The 19,042-nt window shown below is 41.2% G+C and overlaps 1 protein-coding gene across 4 annotated transcripts in view; it reads right to left on the bottom strand.

Annotated features, from left to right (window-relative positions):
- Positions 1-19,042, bottom strand: part of LOC122548600 (CUB and sushi domain-containing protein 1-like) — a 2,407,075-nt gene that overhangs the window by 207,637 nt on the left and 2,180,396 nt on the right. For all 4 annotated transcript variants that reach the window (XM_087978377.1, XM_087978362.1, XM_087978369.1 and 1 more), the window contains exons 46-48: positions 18,840-18,953; positions 16,169-16,357; positions 14,549-14,695 (exon numbers count right to left, since the gene is read on the bottom strand). In XM_087978377.1, coding sequence (XP_087834503.1) covers positions 14,549-14,695; positions 16,169-16,357; positions 18,840-18,953 — 450 coding nt within the window. The remainder of the gene's footprint in view (positions 1-14,548; positions 14,696-16,168; positions 16,358-18,839; positions 18,954-19,042) is intronic.

Below are 19,042 nucleotides of genomic sequence, written 5' to 3'. Positions count from 1 at the left end.
AACCTCTATAAGGTCACCCCTCAGCTTCCGACGCTCCAGGGAAAACAGCTCCAGCCTGTTCAGCATCTCCCTGTAGCTCAGATCCTCCAACCCTGGCAACATCCTTGTAAATCTTTTCTGAACCCTTTCAAGTTTCACAACATCTTTCCAATAGGAAGCAGACCAAAATTGCACACAATATTCCAACAGTGGCCTAGCCAATGTCCTGTACAGCCATAACATGACCTCCGAACTCCTATACTCAATACTCTGACCAATAAAGGAAACTATACCAAATGCCTTCTTCACTATCCTATCTACCTGCGACTCCACTTTCAAGGAGCTATGAACCTGCACTCCAAGGTCTCTTTGTTCAGCCACACTCCCTAGGACTTTACCATTAAGTGTATAAGTCCGGCTAAGATTTGCTTTCCCAAAATGCAGCACTTTGCATTTATCTGAATTAAACTCCATCTGCCACTTCTCAGCCCATCGGCCCATCTGGTCCAGATCCTGTTGTAATCTGAGGTAATCCTCTTCGCTGTCCACTACATCTCCAATTTTGGTGTCATCTGCAAACTTACTAACTGTACCTCTTATGCTCGCATCCAAATCATTTATGTAAATGAAAAAAAGTAGAGGGCCCAGCACCGATCCTTGTGGACACAGGCCTCCAGTCTGAAAAACAACCCTCCACCACCACCCTCTGTCTTCTACCTTTGAGCTAGTTCTGTATCCAAATGGCTCGTTCTCCCTGTATGCCATGGGATCTAACTTACTAATCAGTCTCCCATGGGGAACCTTGTCGAACGCCTTACTGAAGTCCATATAGATCACATCTACTGCTCTGCCCTCATCAATCAATAGACAATAGACAATAGTTTTGAACTGAATAAATTTCCATGCCTCTTTGTTACTTCTTCAAAAAACTCAATCAAGTTTGTGAGACATGATTTCCCACGCACAAAGCCATGTTGACTATCCCGAATCAATCCTTGCCTTTCCAAATACATGTACATCCTGTCCCTCAGGATTCCCTCCAACAACTTCCCCACCACTGAGGTCAGGCTCACTGGTCTATAGTTCCCTGGCTTGTCTTTACCCTTTTTAAATAGTGGCACCACGTTTGCCAACTTCCAGTCTTCCGGCACCTCACCTATGACTATCGATGATGCAAATATCTCAGCAAGAGGGCAAGCAATCACTCCTTTAGCTTCCCACAGAGTTCTCAGGTACACCTGATCAGGTCCTGGGGATTTATCCACCTTTAACCATTTCAAGACATCCAGCACTTCCTCCTCTGTAATCTGGACATTTTGCAAGATGTCACCATTTATTTCCCTCCAGTCTATATCTCCCATATTCTTTTCCACAGTAAATACTGATGCAAAATATTCATTTAGTATCTCCCCCATTCTGTGGCTCCACACAAAGGCCACCTTGTTGATCTTTAAGAGGCCCTATTCTTTCCCTAGTTACCCTTTTGTCCTTAATATATTTGCAAAAACCCTTTGGATTCTCCTTAATCCTATTTGCCAAAGCTATCTCATGTCCCCGTTTTGCCCTCCTGATTTCCCTCTTAAGTATACTCCTACTTTCTTTATACTCTTCTCAGGATTCACTCGATCTATCCTGTCTATACCTGACATATGTTTCCTTCTTTTTCTTAACCAAACCCTCAATTTCTTTAGTCATCTAGCATTCCCTATATCTACCAGACTTCCCTTTCACCCTGACAGGTATATACTTTCTCTGGATTCTTGTTATCTCATTTCTGAAGGCTTCCCATTTTCCAGCTATCCCTTTACCTGCGAACATCTGCCTCCAATCAGTTTTCGAAAGTTCTTGCCTAATACTGTCAAAATTGGCCTTTCTCCAATTTAGAACTTCAACTTTTAGATCTGGTCTATCCTTTTCCATCACTATATTAAAACGAATAGAATTATGGTCGCTGTAACTGTCATCCATCACATACTGTTGCTGTTGCAGATTCCACATCGCTTCTAACTGCTTCTCCAACTGATCCATTCCATCTGATAAGATTCACAACCAACAGCATTTATGGCAAATATAATCTGCAGTAACCCTTAAACTCTCTTTAAGCTCCCACATCTGACTAGAAATACAAATGAATCTATTAAAGGCCATTTTTGCTCCTTCACAATCTACAGAAATTAACACCGTTCTATTCCTCTACAAAACACTGCCCCAGGTTAAATTAATAGTTATGGCTTATATTTTAAGTTTAATCAAGAGACATATCTCCAAAAACATATAATCAAGAAAAAACCCATTCTACTCACTACTGCATATTCTCTGTAGGCCACACTTAAAACAACGATTAACTTATCTGATTCTGTGCTGTGAACTTCGCCCAACAGTTCCTCCAAGATTAGTTGTGAATTTCACTGTAGTAACACACATGTCTTTGACCAAGTCTTAGGGCCTAATATACTTTGTTTTACCGTGTTACTGTGAACTGCCTTGGGAACATTTTTTGCGTTGAAGGCACTACAGAAATGTCAGCAGATGTTGTTGTAATAAGCTTCACCTCAATCCAGGTTCTTATCTAATGCTGTTATACCCCACCTCAAATTTAACTCACATCCCACTTTGAAAACAATCAAATGAAAAAATGGGGAGCATGCCAACATCTATTAAACCGAAAATGAAAAAAATCCAACACAAGTCCATGCAAAACCCAACGTGAAATCTCTTTATAATTGGCACCAAAAAAAAACTAGATTCTTTACAGTTTTGAAAGAGGAAACCTTGCATGATACATTGTAAATCATACAATTCTAGATTTACAATTCAAATGATTCAATACTGGAGCATTGCTTGGTAAAAGCAATCATTGAATCAACGAATCCCTATAGTGTGGAAGCAGGCCATTTGGACAATCACGACCACCCCAACTATCCCAATAGCTCCCATCTAGACTCTCCTCTTACCCTATCCCTCTATTTCCCATGGCTAATCCACCTAACTTACACATCCCTGGACACTGTGGGAAATTTAGCATGGCCAATCCACCTAACCTACACAGCTTTACGAAAGTGAGGACTGCAGATGCTGAAGATTAGAGTCGAGGGTGTGGTGCTGGAAAAGCACAGCAGGTGAGGCAGCATCCAAAAAAGCAGGAGAATCGACGTTTCGGGCAAAAGCCCTTCATCAGGAATGGGGCTGTGAGCCAAGTGGGTGGACACATGAATGGGAGGGGTGGGGCTGGGGAGAAGGTAGCTGAGAGTGCATTAGGTAGATGGAGGTGGGGGTGATGGTGCTCGCTCTGAGAGGAGGGTGGAGCAGATAGGTGGGAAGGAAGATGGACAGGTAGGACAGGTCATGAGGGCTGAGTTGGAAGGTTGGAACACGGATAAGGTAGGGAGGGGAAGTGAGGAAACTGGTGAAATCCACATTGATGTCGTGGGGTTTGTGGGTCCCAAGGTAGAAGATGAGACGTTTTTCCTCCAGACTTTAGGTGGTCAGGGAATGACAATGTAGGAGGCCCAGGACCTGCATATCCTTGGCGGAGTGGTAGGGGAGTTCGGCCACAGGGCAGTAAGGTTGGTTGGGTGTGGGTGTCCCCCGCACATCTTTGGACTGTGGGAGGAAAACAGAGCACCCACAAGAAAACCCGTGCAGACAAGGGCAGAATGTGCAAACTCCACATAGTCACCTGAGGTTGGAATTGAACCCAGTTCCCTGGTGCTGTTAGGCAGCAGTATTAACCACTTAGCTACAGTTCCACCCCAATATCTGAGTCAATCACAGGTCACACTGTATTTGTATCACACATTTAAGTTAGCAACAGCATGCTGAATAGATAGACTCATTTGCAAGGCTATAGAATATTATACAATCCATAACATTTCTAAAGATATTCGAGTGAAGTACATTGCCCTCTCTGCCAGAAAAAAAAGTGATTTCACTGTTTGTTCCAGCTCAAAACAAGTCTTTCTCCAGTTTATTGGCACTTGTGTGCAGTTCTCATTAATATACTCCAGTGTCAGAGTGCTATGGCATGCAAGACATTCACCCAGATTTCTTTCTTCTATCTGAAGACTGTGGCTGATAGCAAGCACATTGTCAGAATGATCTTCACATGGATGGGGGTCGGTGATGAAATCAAGATGTCCAGCTTCTTCAGAGAATTAAAACCCATGGAAAAGAAATTTAAGCAATCTCTGAGGATTCTGATAAAATGATCAATGACCCTGAAACATTAATGCTGTCCACAGACCTGCTGCATTTTCCCAGCATTTCAATGTTCTCATCTCAGTGTCTGGGAGTGGGGGATACTTGAAATTGCAACACGGTAATAAGCTTTGCAACTATTGCTCTATTAGGCTGGTGAACTGAGTGCAGTATCAGCATTCTGTGAGGCAGTGATCAATAAAAGTTTACTCTGTCTTGTTCAGCACAAAAAGTGTCCTCTTCAGTACTTTATTCTAATGTTGACTCAATATCATTAGATTAAAAGAGAAAATCATTATTATAGCCACAGATAACACCAAGTCATTGCATATAGAAGGGAAGAAGGTCACATCAACCTGAATGTGGATAACCACTCAAAACCGAGAGCACACTTGCATTATCTTATCTCAGCAATTGGCTAGATTAGTGCATTAAGATCTTGTGAGACCATTCTCACCAACTCAGGGACGTGCTCGGGTGTGGACGTGAATGTGGGTGATAAACTAAAGAGGAGATTCAGCAGGTCGGTCTCACATATTTTAATGCAGACACCTTATTAAAAAAGATTATCCAGACTCAGCACTGAACATACACCCACAGTCATCATGTGGACACCTTCTCAACTGGAATATTTAGAGGGACAATTCAAAAATAGAATTTGGAAGAGTTAGGAGATTAAGTCAAGCAAGGTCAAGTCTCAGAATCAGTCAACGCTCTTTGGTTTGGACTCTTGAGATTTTTCCATGTGGTACATTTTGATTTTTTTGGGGGGGATTATCTTTTTATATCACTAACTCATTTACTAGATGATGCAGTTACATACTGACAACATTTTCTGTAATAGCTGGTATATAAAGTATTTGGACTGATGCTGAAGCAGAATTGCAAGAAATCATTGGTATCCTCAATAATTATCAACTCCCATTACACTGAAAGCTACAACACATGGGGAAAATTTGCATTTCTGATAAATCAAAGTCAGTTCAAGACAATATGCATAACTTAGAAACAAGCTCAATATAACGGACACATACATCTTCACACAAAAAAAAGATTTCCCAAAACACACCTTTCACAGATTCGGTGAAATCACAGCTAATGAACTTCTATCACATTTGCACAAAGCTGGAGCATGTAAAGCAGGCAGGCAGTATCCTAGTAAATGCATCTCTCATCTCAATTCCTCTGTAATTTATCTCCCAAAATGGGCACCTGGACACATTCCCTCTTAAGCTAGGGATTCCACGTCGTTTTTTACAGATTTCATTATCTCAGTGATAAAAGATTCTCTGGCTCCCCATTAGCTGTGTATTACCTTGGGCAGGTTTAAAATTGTTTTCTCATTCCTTTGCAGCCTCCTTCACCCATCCCTTTCCACCTGCAGCTTCCTTACACTGCAACTGCCAGCTTCCACTTCCCCCCCAGTGCTGCCTGCTTCTTCTTCCCTCTCCCAACAGCCTCCTCTTCTCTCCTCACTTTGCTGCCCGCTTTCCCATTGCACCCCGCCATACACAGGTCACTTTCACTGGTATTGAGTGACCACCCAGTCCAGCAAGGAGCAGGTCTCTAACTGAGAGGTTACAGATATTTGCCTCATACTCTGTTTCTGGAAGCACAGTTCTTCTGAGAAGGTAAGGTAGCTGCAAATCTCCTCATGCTCTTTATAAACAGATGTTGTTGTCTGTGAGCTCAGTTTTGCTGCTGCTCTCCTCTTTCTTGCAGCTCCTGGCTGTACAGCAGGCTGCTGCTTTTCCTAACTGTTGCGAACAGACTGACATAATCTCAGACTGTTGACAACGAGAAGGATGGAATCAGGAGCGAGGAAAGATAATTTTAGCCGGGACCAAAAACAATAGTTTCGGACCTTCCAATTTTTAACTGTAAGAAATTGCTGCTCATCTAATATTGCAGGCTGGATAATCAGTTGGATAATTTAATAACCGCAGAGGAGCTGTGTGATAGGGTGATGAGGTAGACCTGGACGTTGTCAGTGTCTGTGCAAAAACCAATGTGATGGCAATGAATGATATTGCGAAAGGGCAACATGTGGATATTTAAACAGCCATCAATCTGTCCAGAGGGCCTTGCAAACTTATTGCAGAATTGCCCAAATCATACCATTTAGCTGAATGTCCAGCCTCTACTTCAGAACAGGATAGCAACAGCACAGGTTCACTTCTTATTCTGGCTGAAGGTGACATGGAACCTGACTTGCATTTGAAGGCAGTGACAAATCACCACCAATGAGAAAGAAAACTGCTAAGAAATCATACGGCAGCATATCATGCTTACAATTTTGGTACCAACAATAAGATGCTTAGAATATTGATCAGGGGAAGAAGTTAGATAGATCGTTGATGAGATATGGAATTAGAGGAAATGGGAAAATAAATTACACTTATGATTAGGACTGATGCTCATTGGAGGATAAACACCTACAAAGGCTCAACTGTTTGCTTCGATATTGCAATTTTAAAAATGTTTTCTGTCCAGGCTGAATAAGAATAAAGTCCTGGTTTGCCATTGCTTATAATTGTCTGACAGAAGTGAATGAAGAAGGATTGAACTGTAATAAATGTATTTACTATTATGAGAATGAAAACAGTTCCTTACTATAGCAGCAAGGGGTAATAGGAAAACTTGACCAGCAGCACTAGAGACAGTGATGATTAAAATAGTGCAGAGATGCATAGCTACAAATAAATGAAATGCTGAAGTGAGTTCAATTAGACTACATCATGGAGCAACAAAATGGAAGATCAGCAACCTGTAATGCACTGCACCACTTTTTATTTCTCATTGATTTCAAAAATATTGCTGAGATTTTAAATTTCAAAGCAACATGAAACTGGGAAATATGTGTCCAAAAAGAGTTTGAACTCTCATTCTGTGAACTTCAGCAGAAAAAAAGGCTGGGCACAGTGAAAATAAATCAATTTGCAATGAGCCTATTTTGTGCTAATGGTGCAGGTCAATTTGACACTTCATGGGTGGAAAGCCCTCCTTCATTTTGTTCAATATCATCTCCAGTAGACAGTGGATCAGTAATCTCAATCACAGAGATCATAAGAGGTGTAGAGTGAGCAAACTTCGGGATGTAGCTGCCAAGCTAAAAATGTAAATTATTGAAGGTTACATTTCAAAGTAGCTGCACAGTACAGCTGCAAAATATGTTCGAAATAGAGAATGTGTTCTGAATGAACTGCAGTCAATTCTAGCAAGATGGGTAGAAGCTGAACTAAAATTCACATTCAAAAAATTAGGAATTAATCAATTGAAAGTCAGAAAGCCTCAAAGCAAGAGTCAAATATAAGGATTCTGGAAAAAGAAAATTAAATCTATGAATCAGCATGGAAAGACAATTTCTTTAAAATGGTGCGGAATTTGTAATTGGTTTTTAAGACATTAGATGAGGTCTTAGAAGAGTTTCTATTAATTATAAAGTGATCAAAGTAATTTTCTTGGACAATAAGAAAGACTGGTCCACATGTTGTGGCAACCTTTGACATAGAAGTATAGCCAACAGTCAGGGAGTTCCAAATTAATGCCATTTTGCTGGGAGACACAAAGAAAAGTGGAAGTGAGGTAAAAAGGCCGAAAATCTAGAGGGCTATGAGAAAAGTTCACAGATTCCAAACGAAGAGTTGGGTTTTTCACCAGAAATGGCCAAACCAAAAACTGGGGCATTACTGGATGGTCAGTTCAAAAGATCTCTGGAAAACCACATCATCAGGACTACGAGGGAGAAAGGGTATGTAAACATTGTACCTTACTGATGATAGTCGGATTGACAAAAATCAGAGGTGAAAGTTATTCAATAGGACTCCTCACATATCCTGCCTGAATAAAAAGAAGCATATTGTGGAACTTTATTGCTACTTAATGGTATACATGTTGAAGAAGAATGCTTGTGGTTGTATAAGAAATAACTTTATTGCAAAAACAGTTTAAGTTTAATGTGATCTTTTCATTTGAAGTTCTGCCTGACCATTAATTCATAGCTCATTTGCATTATTATGATTTGTACTGAACTTAAAGTTACAGAAAGTGACATTTCTTCATTTGGGATTCATTCAGTATTTAATTTACCAGATTCTCCATGGGGTTGATAACATTAACAAACAAGAGAAAGTAAAACTTCACCAATTCAGAAATCTGTCATGAGTATAATTTATAGAAGCTCGGAACCATAAAAAACATGTTTTGTGAAAGAGTGAATGGGAGAATTAGTTGAACTTTAGTGTCAATAAAAGATGTAATGAATGCAATGTAGATTGAAGACATGCCAATAAAGTAGGGATGGATTCTGGTTGCCTGAGAAACATAATCACTGAGGAAAATGTTAGTTCAGAGTTGAAACTAGGAAACAGCTCATTATATTCCAGATATACCTCTACCAGTAAGAAGAAAACAATAGAAAACAGTAGACACATCTGAGAAAATACATATCTTCTGCATCTCTTCTAAGGTTACAATGTGGACAGAATTCTGCACTCATCCTCATGGCGTGTGAGGAGATGTGAACCCATTTAAATGTCAGGATTTATCAGATGGTGATCCAGCCACCTCTCCACCTCCATGTGATTAAGTCCAAGGCTGGGAAAAGACCTATTGATCATCTTCCTGCCCTATTATTAAGTGAGGCTGTTCAGTAGGAAATTAATGTCTATTTAAGGACCTTGTCCCTTTACTGCTGGTTTTAACTGACTGTTGGATAGGAAACATTTCTTGCTGGTAGCATGATAAACAAACTGCTGTGTGGCTTCTCATGGTCTCCGACTCCAGTGCCTGAACGAAGGAAGGAAGACATGTTGAAGGCCACATTCAGCCCTTATGAATTCCCTTGCTCTTCATCTCCCCAAAACCCTCTCCTACAAGCACCCAGGCCCTCACAAGTTGAAAGCTTAGGTGTGTGCGTCCTTGATCCCAGAGGAAAGTCTACCGAGGACCAGTTACCTTAGCAAGGCTTTTGACAAGGTTCCACATGGATCTGATTAGTAAGGTTGGATCACATGGGATCCAGCTGGACACAAAACTGGTTTGACGATACAAGACAGAGGGTGGTGTTAGAGAGTCCTTGCTCAGTCTGGAGGCCTGTGACCAGCGGTGTACTGTAAGGACACCAAAATTGAATAAGGTTATCTAAGAGTACAATGGAATCTTGATCAACTGGGATGATGGGCTGAGGAATGGCAGATGGAGTTTAATTCAGATAAATGTGAGGTGTTGCATTTTGGTAAGACAAACCAGGGTACGACTAAACATGGTAGACCTCTGGGAAGTGTCGTCGAACAGATAAACCAAGGGATGCAGGTACAGAGTTCCTTGAAAGTGGCATCACAAGTAGACCGGGTGGTGAAGGCGGCATTTGGCATGCTTACCTTCATTAGTCAAAGCACTGAGTACAGGAGTTGGTAAGTCATGTTACAGATGTTCAAAACATTGATGAGGCCATATTTGGAGTACTGTATACAATTCTGGTCACCCTGCTATAAGAAGGATGTTATTAAACTGAAAGAATTGCAAACAAAATTTACCATGATGTTACCAAAACTGGAGGGTTTGAGTTAAGAGAGGCTGGGTAGCTAGACAGGTTGGGAATTTGCTCCTCTATGGTGTAGGAGGCTGAGGGATGACCTTACAGAGATTTATAAAATCATGAGTACAGATAGGCTGAATAGCCAAGGTCTTTTCCCGAGGGTAGGAGAGTCCAAAGAAAGAGGGCATAGGTTTAGGGGTGAGAGGCAATAGATTTAAAAGGGACGTGAGGGGCAACCTTTTCACATAGAAGGTGGTGTATATGTAGAATGAGCTGCCAGAGGAAGTGGTAGAGATGGGTACAATTACTACATTTAAGAAAGATTTGGACAGATACATGGACAGAAAAGGTTTAGAGGGATATGGGCCAAATGCAGGCAAATGGGACTAGTACAGTTCGGAAACCTGGCTGGCATGGAAGAGCTGGACTTAAGGCCCTGTTTCCATGATGTATGATTCTATGGCTTTCTGATTCTAGGACAATGGAAGAAAAGGATGAAGTGGTGGTTTCATTAGCTCATCAGCTGGCAGTTGAGACCGCTATCACCTCTACAATATCCCAGTCCATGAGATTTCCAGTTACTGAATATAATTAATGGAGATGCAAAGGAAAGGAAACAGGGATTTTGATGAAATATGTACACTTTCCAAATGTCTTGAAAGATAAAAAGATAATGCAACTGGCCTACTTATAGATGCAAACTTTTCACAAGGTTAGGAAGAAATTTGTTCTCTTTATTAGAAAAGAAGAAATTAAGATATTGCTAAAGATATCAGCAGTAACAATTGTTTGCGGACTTGAAATTCTGAAAATGCGTTGGGCAATATCCCATAAGATAGTTAAAACATCCTGGTGCCAGGATCAAAGAGAATCGCAAAAGTTCAGACAACTTTGATGGGGAGGGTGCGAAGCCAGAGATCATGATCGACTTTGGTAGGAATGTCACCACAAAGTAACCGGATGGCACTGACACATCGATAGGATCATGGTTATCCAGAAGCAGAAAATGTAAAGCAAGTAGAAAAACAAAGCTTGCAACAATCCAAAATTGTTATTATTGTGAAAAGCTTAGAGGAGTACTGAAACTGTAGGAATTAAGTAAAAGAGGAAATTAGTAAAGAAAAGGGAGGTTATAAGAAAATATTGCCAGGCAATATCAAGATGAATCAAAGATGTTTTATCAGGGCATTAAGAGCAAGAGGATAACTAAGGAAAGGGTAGGACTTGACAAAATGTACATGGTAACTGATGCAATTTATGTGTGAAATGCAGAATGTAGAAAAGGATGGGCTCTTGATGATTATTTTGTCTTTGTCTTCACAAAGGTGAGGGACAATGAAGATATTCTGGTTAAAGAGGAAGAATTTGAAGTAATAAATACAATGAGCAGGGGCCAACAGCGGTAATGCCATTGGACTAGTAACCTAACATCCCAGGGTAATGATCTGGGGGCTATTAATCTAGACTCCCAGCATAATGATCTGGGGATGAGTAATCTTGGATCCTAACGTAATGATCTGGTGGTGAGTAATCTAGAATCCCAAAGTAATGATCTGGGGACTAGTAATCTAGAAAACTAGGGTAATGGTTTGGGAACTAGTAATCCTGAGCCCTAGGATAATGATCTGGGGACTAGTAATCTCAAATCACAGGGTAATGATCTGGGGACTAGTGATCGAAAATCCCAGGGTAATGATCTCAGGGCTAGTAATTTAGACTCCCAGGGTAATGATCTGGGGACTAGTAATCTAGTAACCCAAGGCAATGATCAAACTGGTAAGTACCTACCATATAAGTCAGGTTCTATGTACCTCCCAAATTGGTGTTCCATTTGAACTGGATACTCTGCCCTGAGGCTCTCAAATTTTCACAACATGGATTGCGAGACTGTTTAGCCCTTAATATTTCAAACAAGTATGAAACTGATGATCTAGATCAGCAAAGTTCAGGAAAGCCAATAGTATGTTATAAGATCATTTAAAAAAATCAGAACAGGAGTAGCCCTTCGGGTCTGCTTCAGCATTCAATAGGACCATGGCTGATCCAACATTCCACATGTCCACTTTCCTGCCTTTTCTCTGTAACCCCTAATTCCTCAACCGATTAAGAATCTATCTATATCAACCTTAAATATATACAAGGCCTCTGTCCCCAGGGAGGATTTCTGTGACAGGGAGTTCCAAAGGCCTAAAACCCTCTGGGAGAAGAAATTCTTCTCAGCTCAGTCTTAAATTGACGTCCTATTTATTCTGAGACAATGTGCTCTAGTCCTACACTCTCCCGTGAGCAGAAACATCCTCTAAGCATTTACTCTGTAAGAATGAAAGAGACCATCTCTTATTCTTCTAAATTCCAGTGAGTCGAATCCAACCTATTTAGCATTTGTTCGGATAACAATCCTTCCATATCAGGGATCATCCAAGTGAACCTTCTCTGAACTGCTTTCAATGAAATAATATATTTTCTTAAATAAGAAAATCAAAGATGTTCATAATATTCTGGATGTGGTCTCACCAGCACTTTATACAGTTACAGTAAGACCTCCCTATTCTTATACTCCAATCCCCTTGAAAGAGAGGCCAACATTCTGTTAATCCTGATTACCTGCTGCACCTATATGCTAGCTTTCTGTGTTTTGTGCACAAATACCCCCAAAGTCCCCTTGTTTTGCTGCTTTCTGCAGTTTTCTCCTGTTAAGTAATACTCTGGTCTTTTGTTCTCCCTTCCATATCACACAACTTCACATTTTTTCACTTCATACTTCATTTTCCAAACATTTGCCCACTTACTTAACCTATTGACATCTCTCTGTAAAATATTTGTATCCCTCTTGCAACTTGCTTTTCCACCTATTTTTGTGACAGCTATAAATTTGGCCACAATACAGTCACTTCCTTCCTCCAAGTCATTCATATATTTGCCACAAAGAGTTGTGGTCCCAGCACTGATTGATGTGAAACCCCACTGATTACAAGTTGAAAGAACCTGTTATCTCCACTTGCTGTTCCTGCCCATGAGACAATTCTTTAACAACACCAATATTCTACCCCCAATATTATGGCCTCTTATCTTATGATTAAGCTTTGGTGAGATATCTTATTGAAAACCTTCTTGAAATCCAAATACAATACATCTACAGATTCCCTCTACCTACTCTGGTTGAGATTTCCTCAAAAAATTGATTAAATTAGTTTGACACAATTTCCCTTTCACTGCTTTATGTTTTATTGAGAGAGGATTGAATACAATAGTAGCGAGGCTTTGCTTCAGTTATACAGGACATTAGTGAGACTGCATCTGGAGTCATCATACTGAAGGATGTTAATATGTTTTTTTAGATTAGATTACAGCGTGGAAACAGGCCCTTCGGCCCAACAAGTCCACACCGACCCGCCGAAGCGCAACCCACCCATGCCCCTACATTTACCCCTTACCTAACACTACGGGCAATTTAGCATGGCCAATTCACCTGATCTGCACATCTTTGGACTGTGGGAGGAAACCGGAGCACCCGGAGGAAACCCACGCAGACACAGGGAGAACGTGCAAACTCCACACAGTCAGTCGCCTGAGGCAGGAATTGAACCCGGGTCTCAGGCGCTGTGAGGCAGCAGTGCTAACCACTGTGCCACCGTGCCGCCCAGTTGGAAGCAGATTAGGGAAGGTTTCCTCGACTCATACTTGGAATGAGTGGATTGCCTCATGAGGCATTGCTAGGCAGGCTACATCTTTATCCTAGGCAAAAGTGAGGACTGCAGATGCTAGAAACCAGAGTTTAGATCAGAGTGGTGCTGGAAAAGCACAGCAGGTCAGGCAGCATCCAAGGAGCAGGAAAATCGACATTTGGGCAAAAGCCCTTCATCAGGAATATTTTCTGATGAAGGGCAAATCTGATGAAGGGCTTTTGCCCGAAACATCGACTTTCCTGCTCCTTGGATGCTGCCTAACCTGCTGTGCTTTTCCAGCACCACTCTAATCTAAACTACATCTTTATCCTGTGGAATTTAGAAGAGCCAGAGGTGAATTACTTAAAACATGCAAGATCCTAAGGGAACTTGACCAGGTGAGTTTTGAAAGGATGATTCCTCTTGTGGGAGAATCTAGAACTGGGGGTCACAGTTTAATAATAAGGAGTCAAATAATTAAAACAGAGATGAGGTAACAATTTTTTTTTACAAAAGGTTGTATGTTTTTGGAATTCCCTCCTTCAAAAGGCAGTGGATGCAGAGTCTTTCAATATTTCTAAGACAGTGATAGATAGATTCTTGACGACCAAGGGAATGAAAGACTATTGGGGATTGGCAAGAATGTGCAGCTGAGGTTACAATTAATCAGATCAGCCATGATCTTACTGAATGCTGGGACATTCTTCAAGGACCTAGTGGCTGACTCTTGTTCATTGCTCTTATGTTCAAAATTGGGTTGATCTCAAAAATTAACCTCAGTGTCCCAAGTTTGGGAAATGAAGAAATCTGGTTGGATTCTGGGTTCATTTTACGATTTTGTCAGAAAGTGTGTTGTATGTTCACACGTTTAGGCGGGAGAGTATTGAATTTGAGTGTACTGCACTTGGTTGAAAATGCAAACCACAGAAACTGCAACTCATTTGGAGGAGCGAGAGAGAGAAAAAAATGCACTTGAACAAAAAGATAATTTCAATTTTATAACATCCCCACATTGTACATGTGGAGCAAAACAGTTTACATGCATACAGTAGACAATTTTTAGTTTTTTTTAAAAATATAATCACAATTGATACTGAGCTATAAACACATCTATGGGATTTTGAAATCTAAAAATTTAATGTTAGACAAAAAATTAGAATTCCTGTACCTGTATACCGGATTTTGAATCCACTTTTGCTTGTTGCATGATCTGTTGACCAGCGTAGATACAGGTGTCTTCCTGTACTTGTAAAATTTCTTTGTCCAGTGTGATTTCCACTTAGAGCAACCAGCAGTCGATTTTGACCAGTGGGCCCTATTAAGTATAAAACAAACTCATCATTGAACACTCAGTCAACATTTGGTCCTCAGCACAGAAATTCTAAAGATTCTGAAAATTTTACTAAGTTCTCATTTCAAAGTTTCTGCGAGGCTAATTAAAAGGTAACATTCTTGATGCCATTTCCTAATGGCAATGCATGTTAACTACATTTGTACACTTTTCACAAGTTCTGGTCATCTTCTGACACAAGGTCATTATACGAAACATTAACTCTGCTTCATCCTCCACGGACGTTGTTAGACATTCAGGGTGTTTCCAAGATTCTCTGTCTTTGTTTCAAAGATAAATTATCTGACTCTATAAAACTATTCAGTTTCCTTACATCTTGTTAAGAAACATTCGAGACATGAAAAAACAAAAAGAAACGTGCATTTTCATTTTTTGAATGATTTGCTAACCAACAACAGGAGGAGGGCTGACCAACAACATGTCTTCAATCTCAATGGTTTCTCCTTTCCTGCCTTGATGGAGCTGTCTCAAAACTGAATACAGCCTACCCACATTCTTAGCAGTGAATCTCTTCAATGTTATGCAGTGATCAGTTAACACATGATCTGCAAGCAGTTGGGATCCTCCTTTCTCCCACAAAATGGGTGCCTTTCGATGGAGCAATGCTTCATCCTTGACATGAACAGAACAACAAGTATATCTACTGAACAGACAGTCTGAGAACCCTAACCAAAATGATTTCCTTGGCATTGTGTGGCCTTTAAATTGGTTCATATTAGCCTGCTGCCATGAACGCGACACAGGAAATGATTTGTCATCGGCCCCAAGACCCCATGATTTTGGAACAAACAACTCGCATACAAGGCATCTGGTTAGGTGTCAACTCGATACCTGGAGGCACGTAAGGGCTGATCACAGGCTGAGTGTTTGGGCCACTCCCAGTGATCCTCAATGAGGCGTCAGGTTTGAGAGCAATAGCCATAGAGTGGTCAGAAATGGAGGGTGGCAATTGGAAGGGGTAAGATTGGAGACCAGCAAGAGTTTTCTGAGTCAGAGTGGTGTCTGAAGAATTGCTGGGCCATGTTGTACTAAGTCCATTTTACAAAAGCTAACTTTTTGGGAGCCACATAGGACTACAAGTGAGTTTACATGCGTTTAAATTTTGGGGAAAACCAATTTTGTTTAGTGGCCAATGAGCAGACATTCTGCCCCTTAATGGCATTTGTATAGAGCCTAATACCAGGTTTAGGTGCAGAGTTTGAAATAATGGCTCCTACTCAAAGCTCAAAAACTGTACCGTGTCGAAACCCAATTCCTTTGCCTCCATTTTCCAAGTTAAAATGAGCACAGCTGCATTGAATTTCTTGGCCACAACCTCCAAAGCCTGACCTTTGGGCCATCAAGTCATAGCTCATTGAAAACTACACTGAACAAAAAATTACATTTCATTCAAATAACAGTTGATAAATATTGCTTAATTCTTACAGCAATTCTTACCATCGAATATACTCAGCTCATCGAACTGTTTTTCACTTTGAAACATCTCCACGAAAATAGTAATATTGTACCGGTGTTCTACTCGAATTGTCCAGGAACACGTTTGGAAATTCGGATAATTTTCTGGAAATCTTGGGCTTAATATGACTCCTGCAGAGGCTCTGCGAATTTCATTTACAGGACACTGTGCTGAAATACAAGTGGAGATCTGATTATTACTAGATCTCTGGAGAGCAAAAAAATATATCAGGTAGTCACATCCATAGTTTTTACCTGTAACTGAGTTTCACTTCTTTCAGGAATGATATTCTAAAAGTTTCACTTAATTTTGCATACAATTCTTGCTATTGAGGATCAAAAGGGCCTGAACTATTTTTTAATGTCGAGAAAGTATTTCCTAAATAGCTCAGATCAAATGTTAAAGTTATGCCTGTCTTGTGCAAAAAGCCACCACTAAAGAATACTTTTTCTTTGTCTCTTACTAAAAAGTCATAGATTCATAGAAGATGCAGCACAGAAAAAAGGTCATGTGACCATCTAATTCCATTTCCAAAACTTGGCTGATAGCCCGATATGCCTTGGCATCACAAGTGTACATCGAAACACTTCTTAAAAATTATGAGGATTTCTGCCTTGACCACCTTTACAGTCAGTGAGTTCCAGATTACACAGCCCTCTGGGTTAAAAAAAAATCTTACATCTCCTCGATAACCTTATCTTCTATGACCCCATCATTGAGCGTTCCACCAAGGAAAAGGTTTTCATTTGTCTACCCTGTCCATCACATTCCTGATAAAGGGCTTATGTCTGAAACATTGATGCTCCTGCTCCTCAGATGCCCGCCGATCTGCTGTGCTTTTCCATAGCCATGTTTTTTGACTCTCCAGCATCTGCAGTCCTCACTTTCTCCTTTCACCCTGTCTATGCCCCCTCATAATTTTGCACCCCTCTGGTGTTTCTGCGCCGTACACTTTTCACTGGCGCGTCCAAAGTCAAATCCACACATATAAACCTAGAGCAGAAGTAGGCCTTTTAGCCTCTCAAACCTGCTCCACCAATTAGTGGTTAGCATTGAGGCCTCACAGCGCCAGGGACCTGATTTCAATTCCAGCCTCGGATGACTGTCCATGTGGAGTTTGCACATTCTCCCCGTGTCTGCGTGGGTTTCCTCCGGGTGCTCCAGTTTCCATTCACAATCCAAAGATGTGCAGTTCAGGTGAATTGGCCATGCTAATGTTTCAGTTGTATAGCGCATGGGTCACAACCCATGCATTTGTCAGACACAAGTGGGTCTGGATGGGTTACTCTTCAGTCGGTGTGTACTTGTTGGGCTAAATGGCCTGTTTCCACACTGTATGGAAATGAATCTAATTGACATGATCATGGCAAGTCTGATCATGGCATCAGCTCCATATTACCACCTACTCCAAACAACATTTGACTCATTCCTTCATCAAGAACCCATCTACTTTTAACTTAAAAATATTGAATGACTCTGCTCACACCATTCCTTCAGGGAGAAAGTTCCAAAGACTCCTGATCCTGAAAGAAAATATAGGGCACTAGATGGGTTGTGACCCATGTGCTATACAACTGAAACATCAGTATCTCACCATAGTACTCTAAGGCTCTTTAAAAAGGCTTACATTCAAAAAGATGGCCTCAGTTTTACTTGGAACTTTGGCCTGTCACTTTCACATTTCCCTCTTTAACCTAATATGCTCACTATTTGCAAGTTCTTTCTATGAAAGTGTTAACAATTGCAGCTTTGCTATGTATTAATACTTCCAATATGGCCTTTGCAACTGACTGGAAAACCAACAAGCACCTTGTGTTGCACCTCTTTAAGGCGCAATACATTGTTTCTCAATCAGGCACTGAATAGGCCAGCAACAGGTCCTTGCTGGGAACAAGGACCCCAAGGCTTAAGTTCTGCCCATTTCAGTTTCTGGAGAAAGGCTAGCAACATATTAAATGGCAGTGCTATTCCCAGGACACCCACCCCAAGGCTGAGGAATGTTGTTGCATCCCAGGCCATAGTTGAGAGACGGGATTTGGGCTGGGCTGGGCTGGGCTGGGCGGGGGCTGGGCTGGGCGGGGGCGGGGTGGGGCGGGGTGGGGCGGGGCGGGGCGGGGCAGGAGCGCAAGGGGCTTGGATGGAAGATGGAATGGAATTGGCAGTGAGGATACTGAAGTAGTCAATAGTAGGTAACCTCTTTACCAATGTCAGGAACTTCAATCAGGCATTTAACAAGGGACATTCCTGGGAGTCCAAAAGCAAACACATTTGGGTTTGTTTATCAATGCCTCCTGTATAACGAGACACCCATCCACCAATGGATCAATTGTAATGGCAACAGAAGGAGGCCATTTAGTGGGAATTAATTGACCACTTAAGGGCCTCAATTGGTGGCAGGGTGGGAGGACCATCCATTGGCTTTTTACTACAAAATTAAGCAGAATTGAGGCAAGAAGGTAGCTGCGTCCCCAAACTCCTACCTGATGAATGAGACCTAACCCTAAACTCCATCACCTGCCATAGGGGAGGGGATTCTGGTCTGGCCATGTTATGGATTTTCCCTATCATACTGATGTATGTGTCCATTCTGCATGTTGAGCAGGTTGTAGTTCATCTTATAAAGAAGTCACATCTCCACGTATAATTCCTTACCTTCACAAGATGGAAGTGTCCCTTCAAACTGCAATCGTGTTGATAGCCTGCAAGTCATGAGCTCATTGCCAACAAGTGTGTACCCAGGGGGACACTGGTATCTGACAATATCACCTAATAAAAAAACAGCATACACTTTTACAGAGAACTTTTCTCAACTTGAAGACACCTCATAGCCAATCAAGTACTTTTGCAATATAGTC

The sequence above is a fragment of the Chiloscyllium plagiosum genome, unplaced genomic scaffold (genome assembly GCF_037043375.1).
Source record: "Chiloscyllium plagiosum isolate Xiang-an unplaced genomic scaffold, Cpla_swu_hap1 HiC_scaffold_3, whole genome shotgun sequence".
Classification (NCBI taxonomy): domain Eukaryota; kingdom Metazoa; phylum Chordata; class Chondrichthyes; order Orectolobiformes; family Hemiscylliidae; genus Chiloscyllium; species Chiloscyllium plagiosum.
The sequence above is the reverse complement of the archived record's forward strand: the minus strand, read 5'-3'. Positions and strand labels throughout refer to the sequence as shown.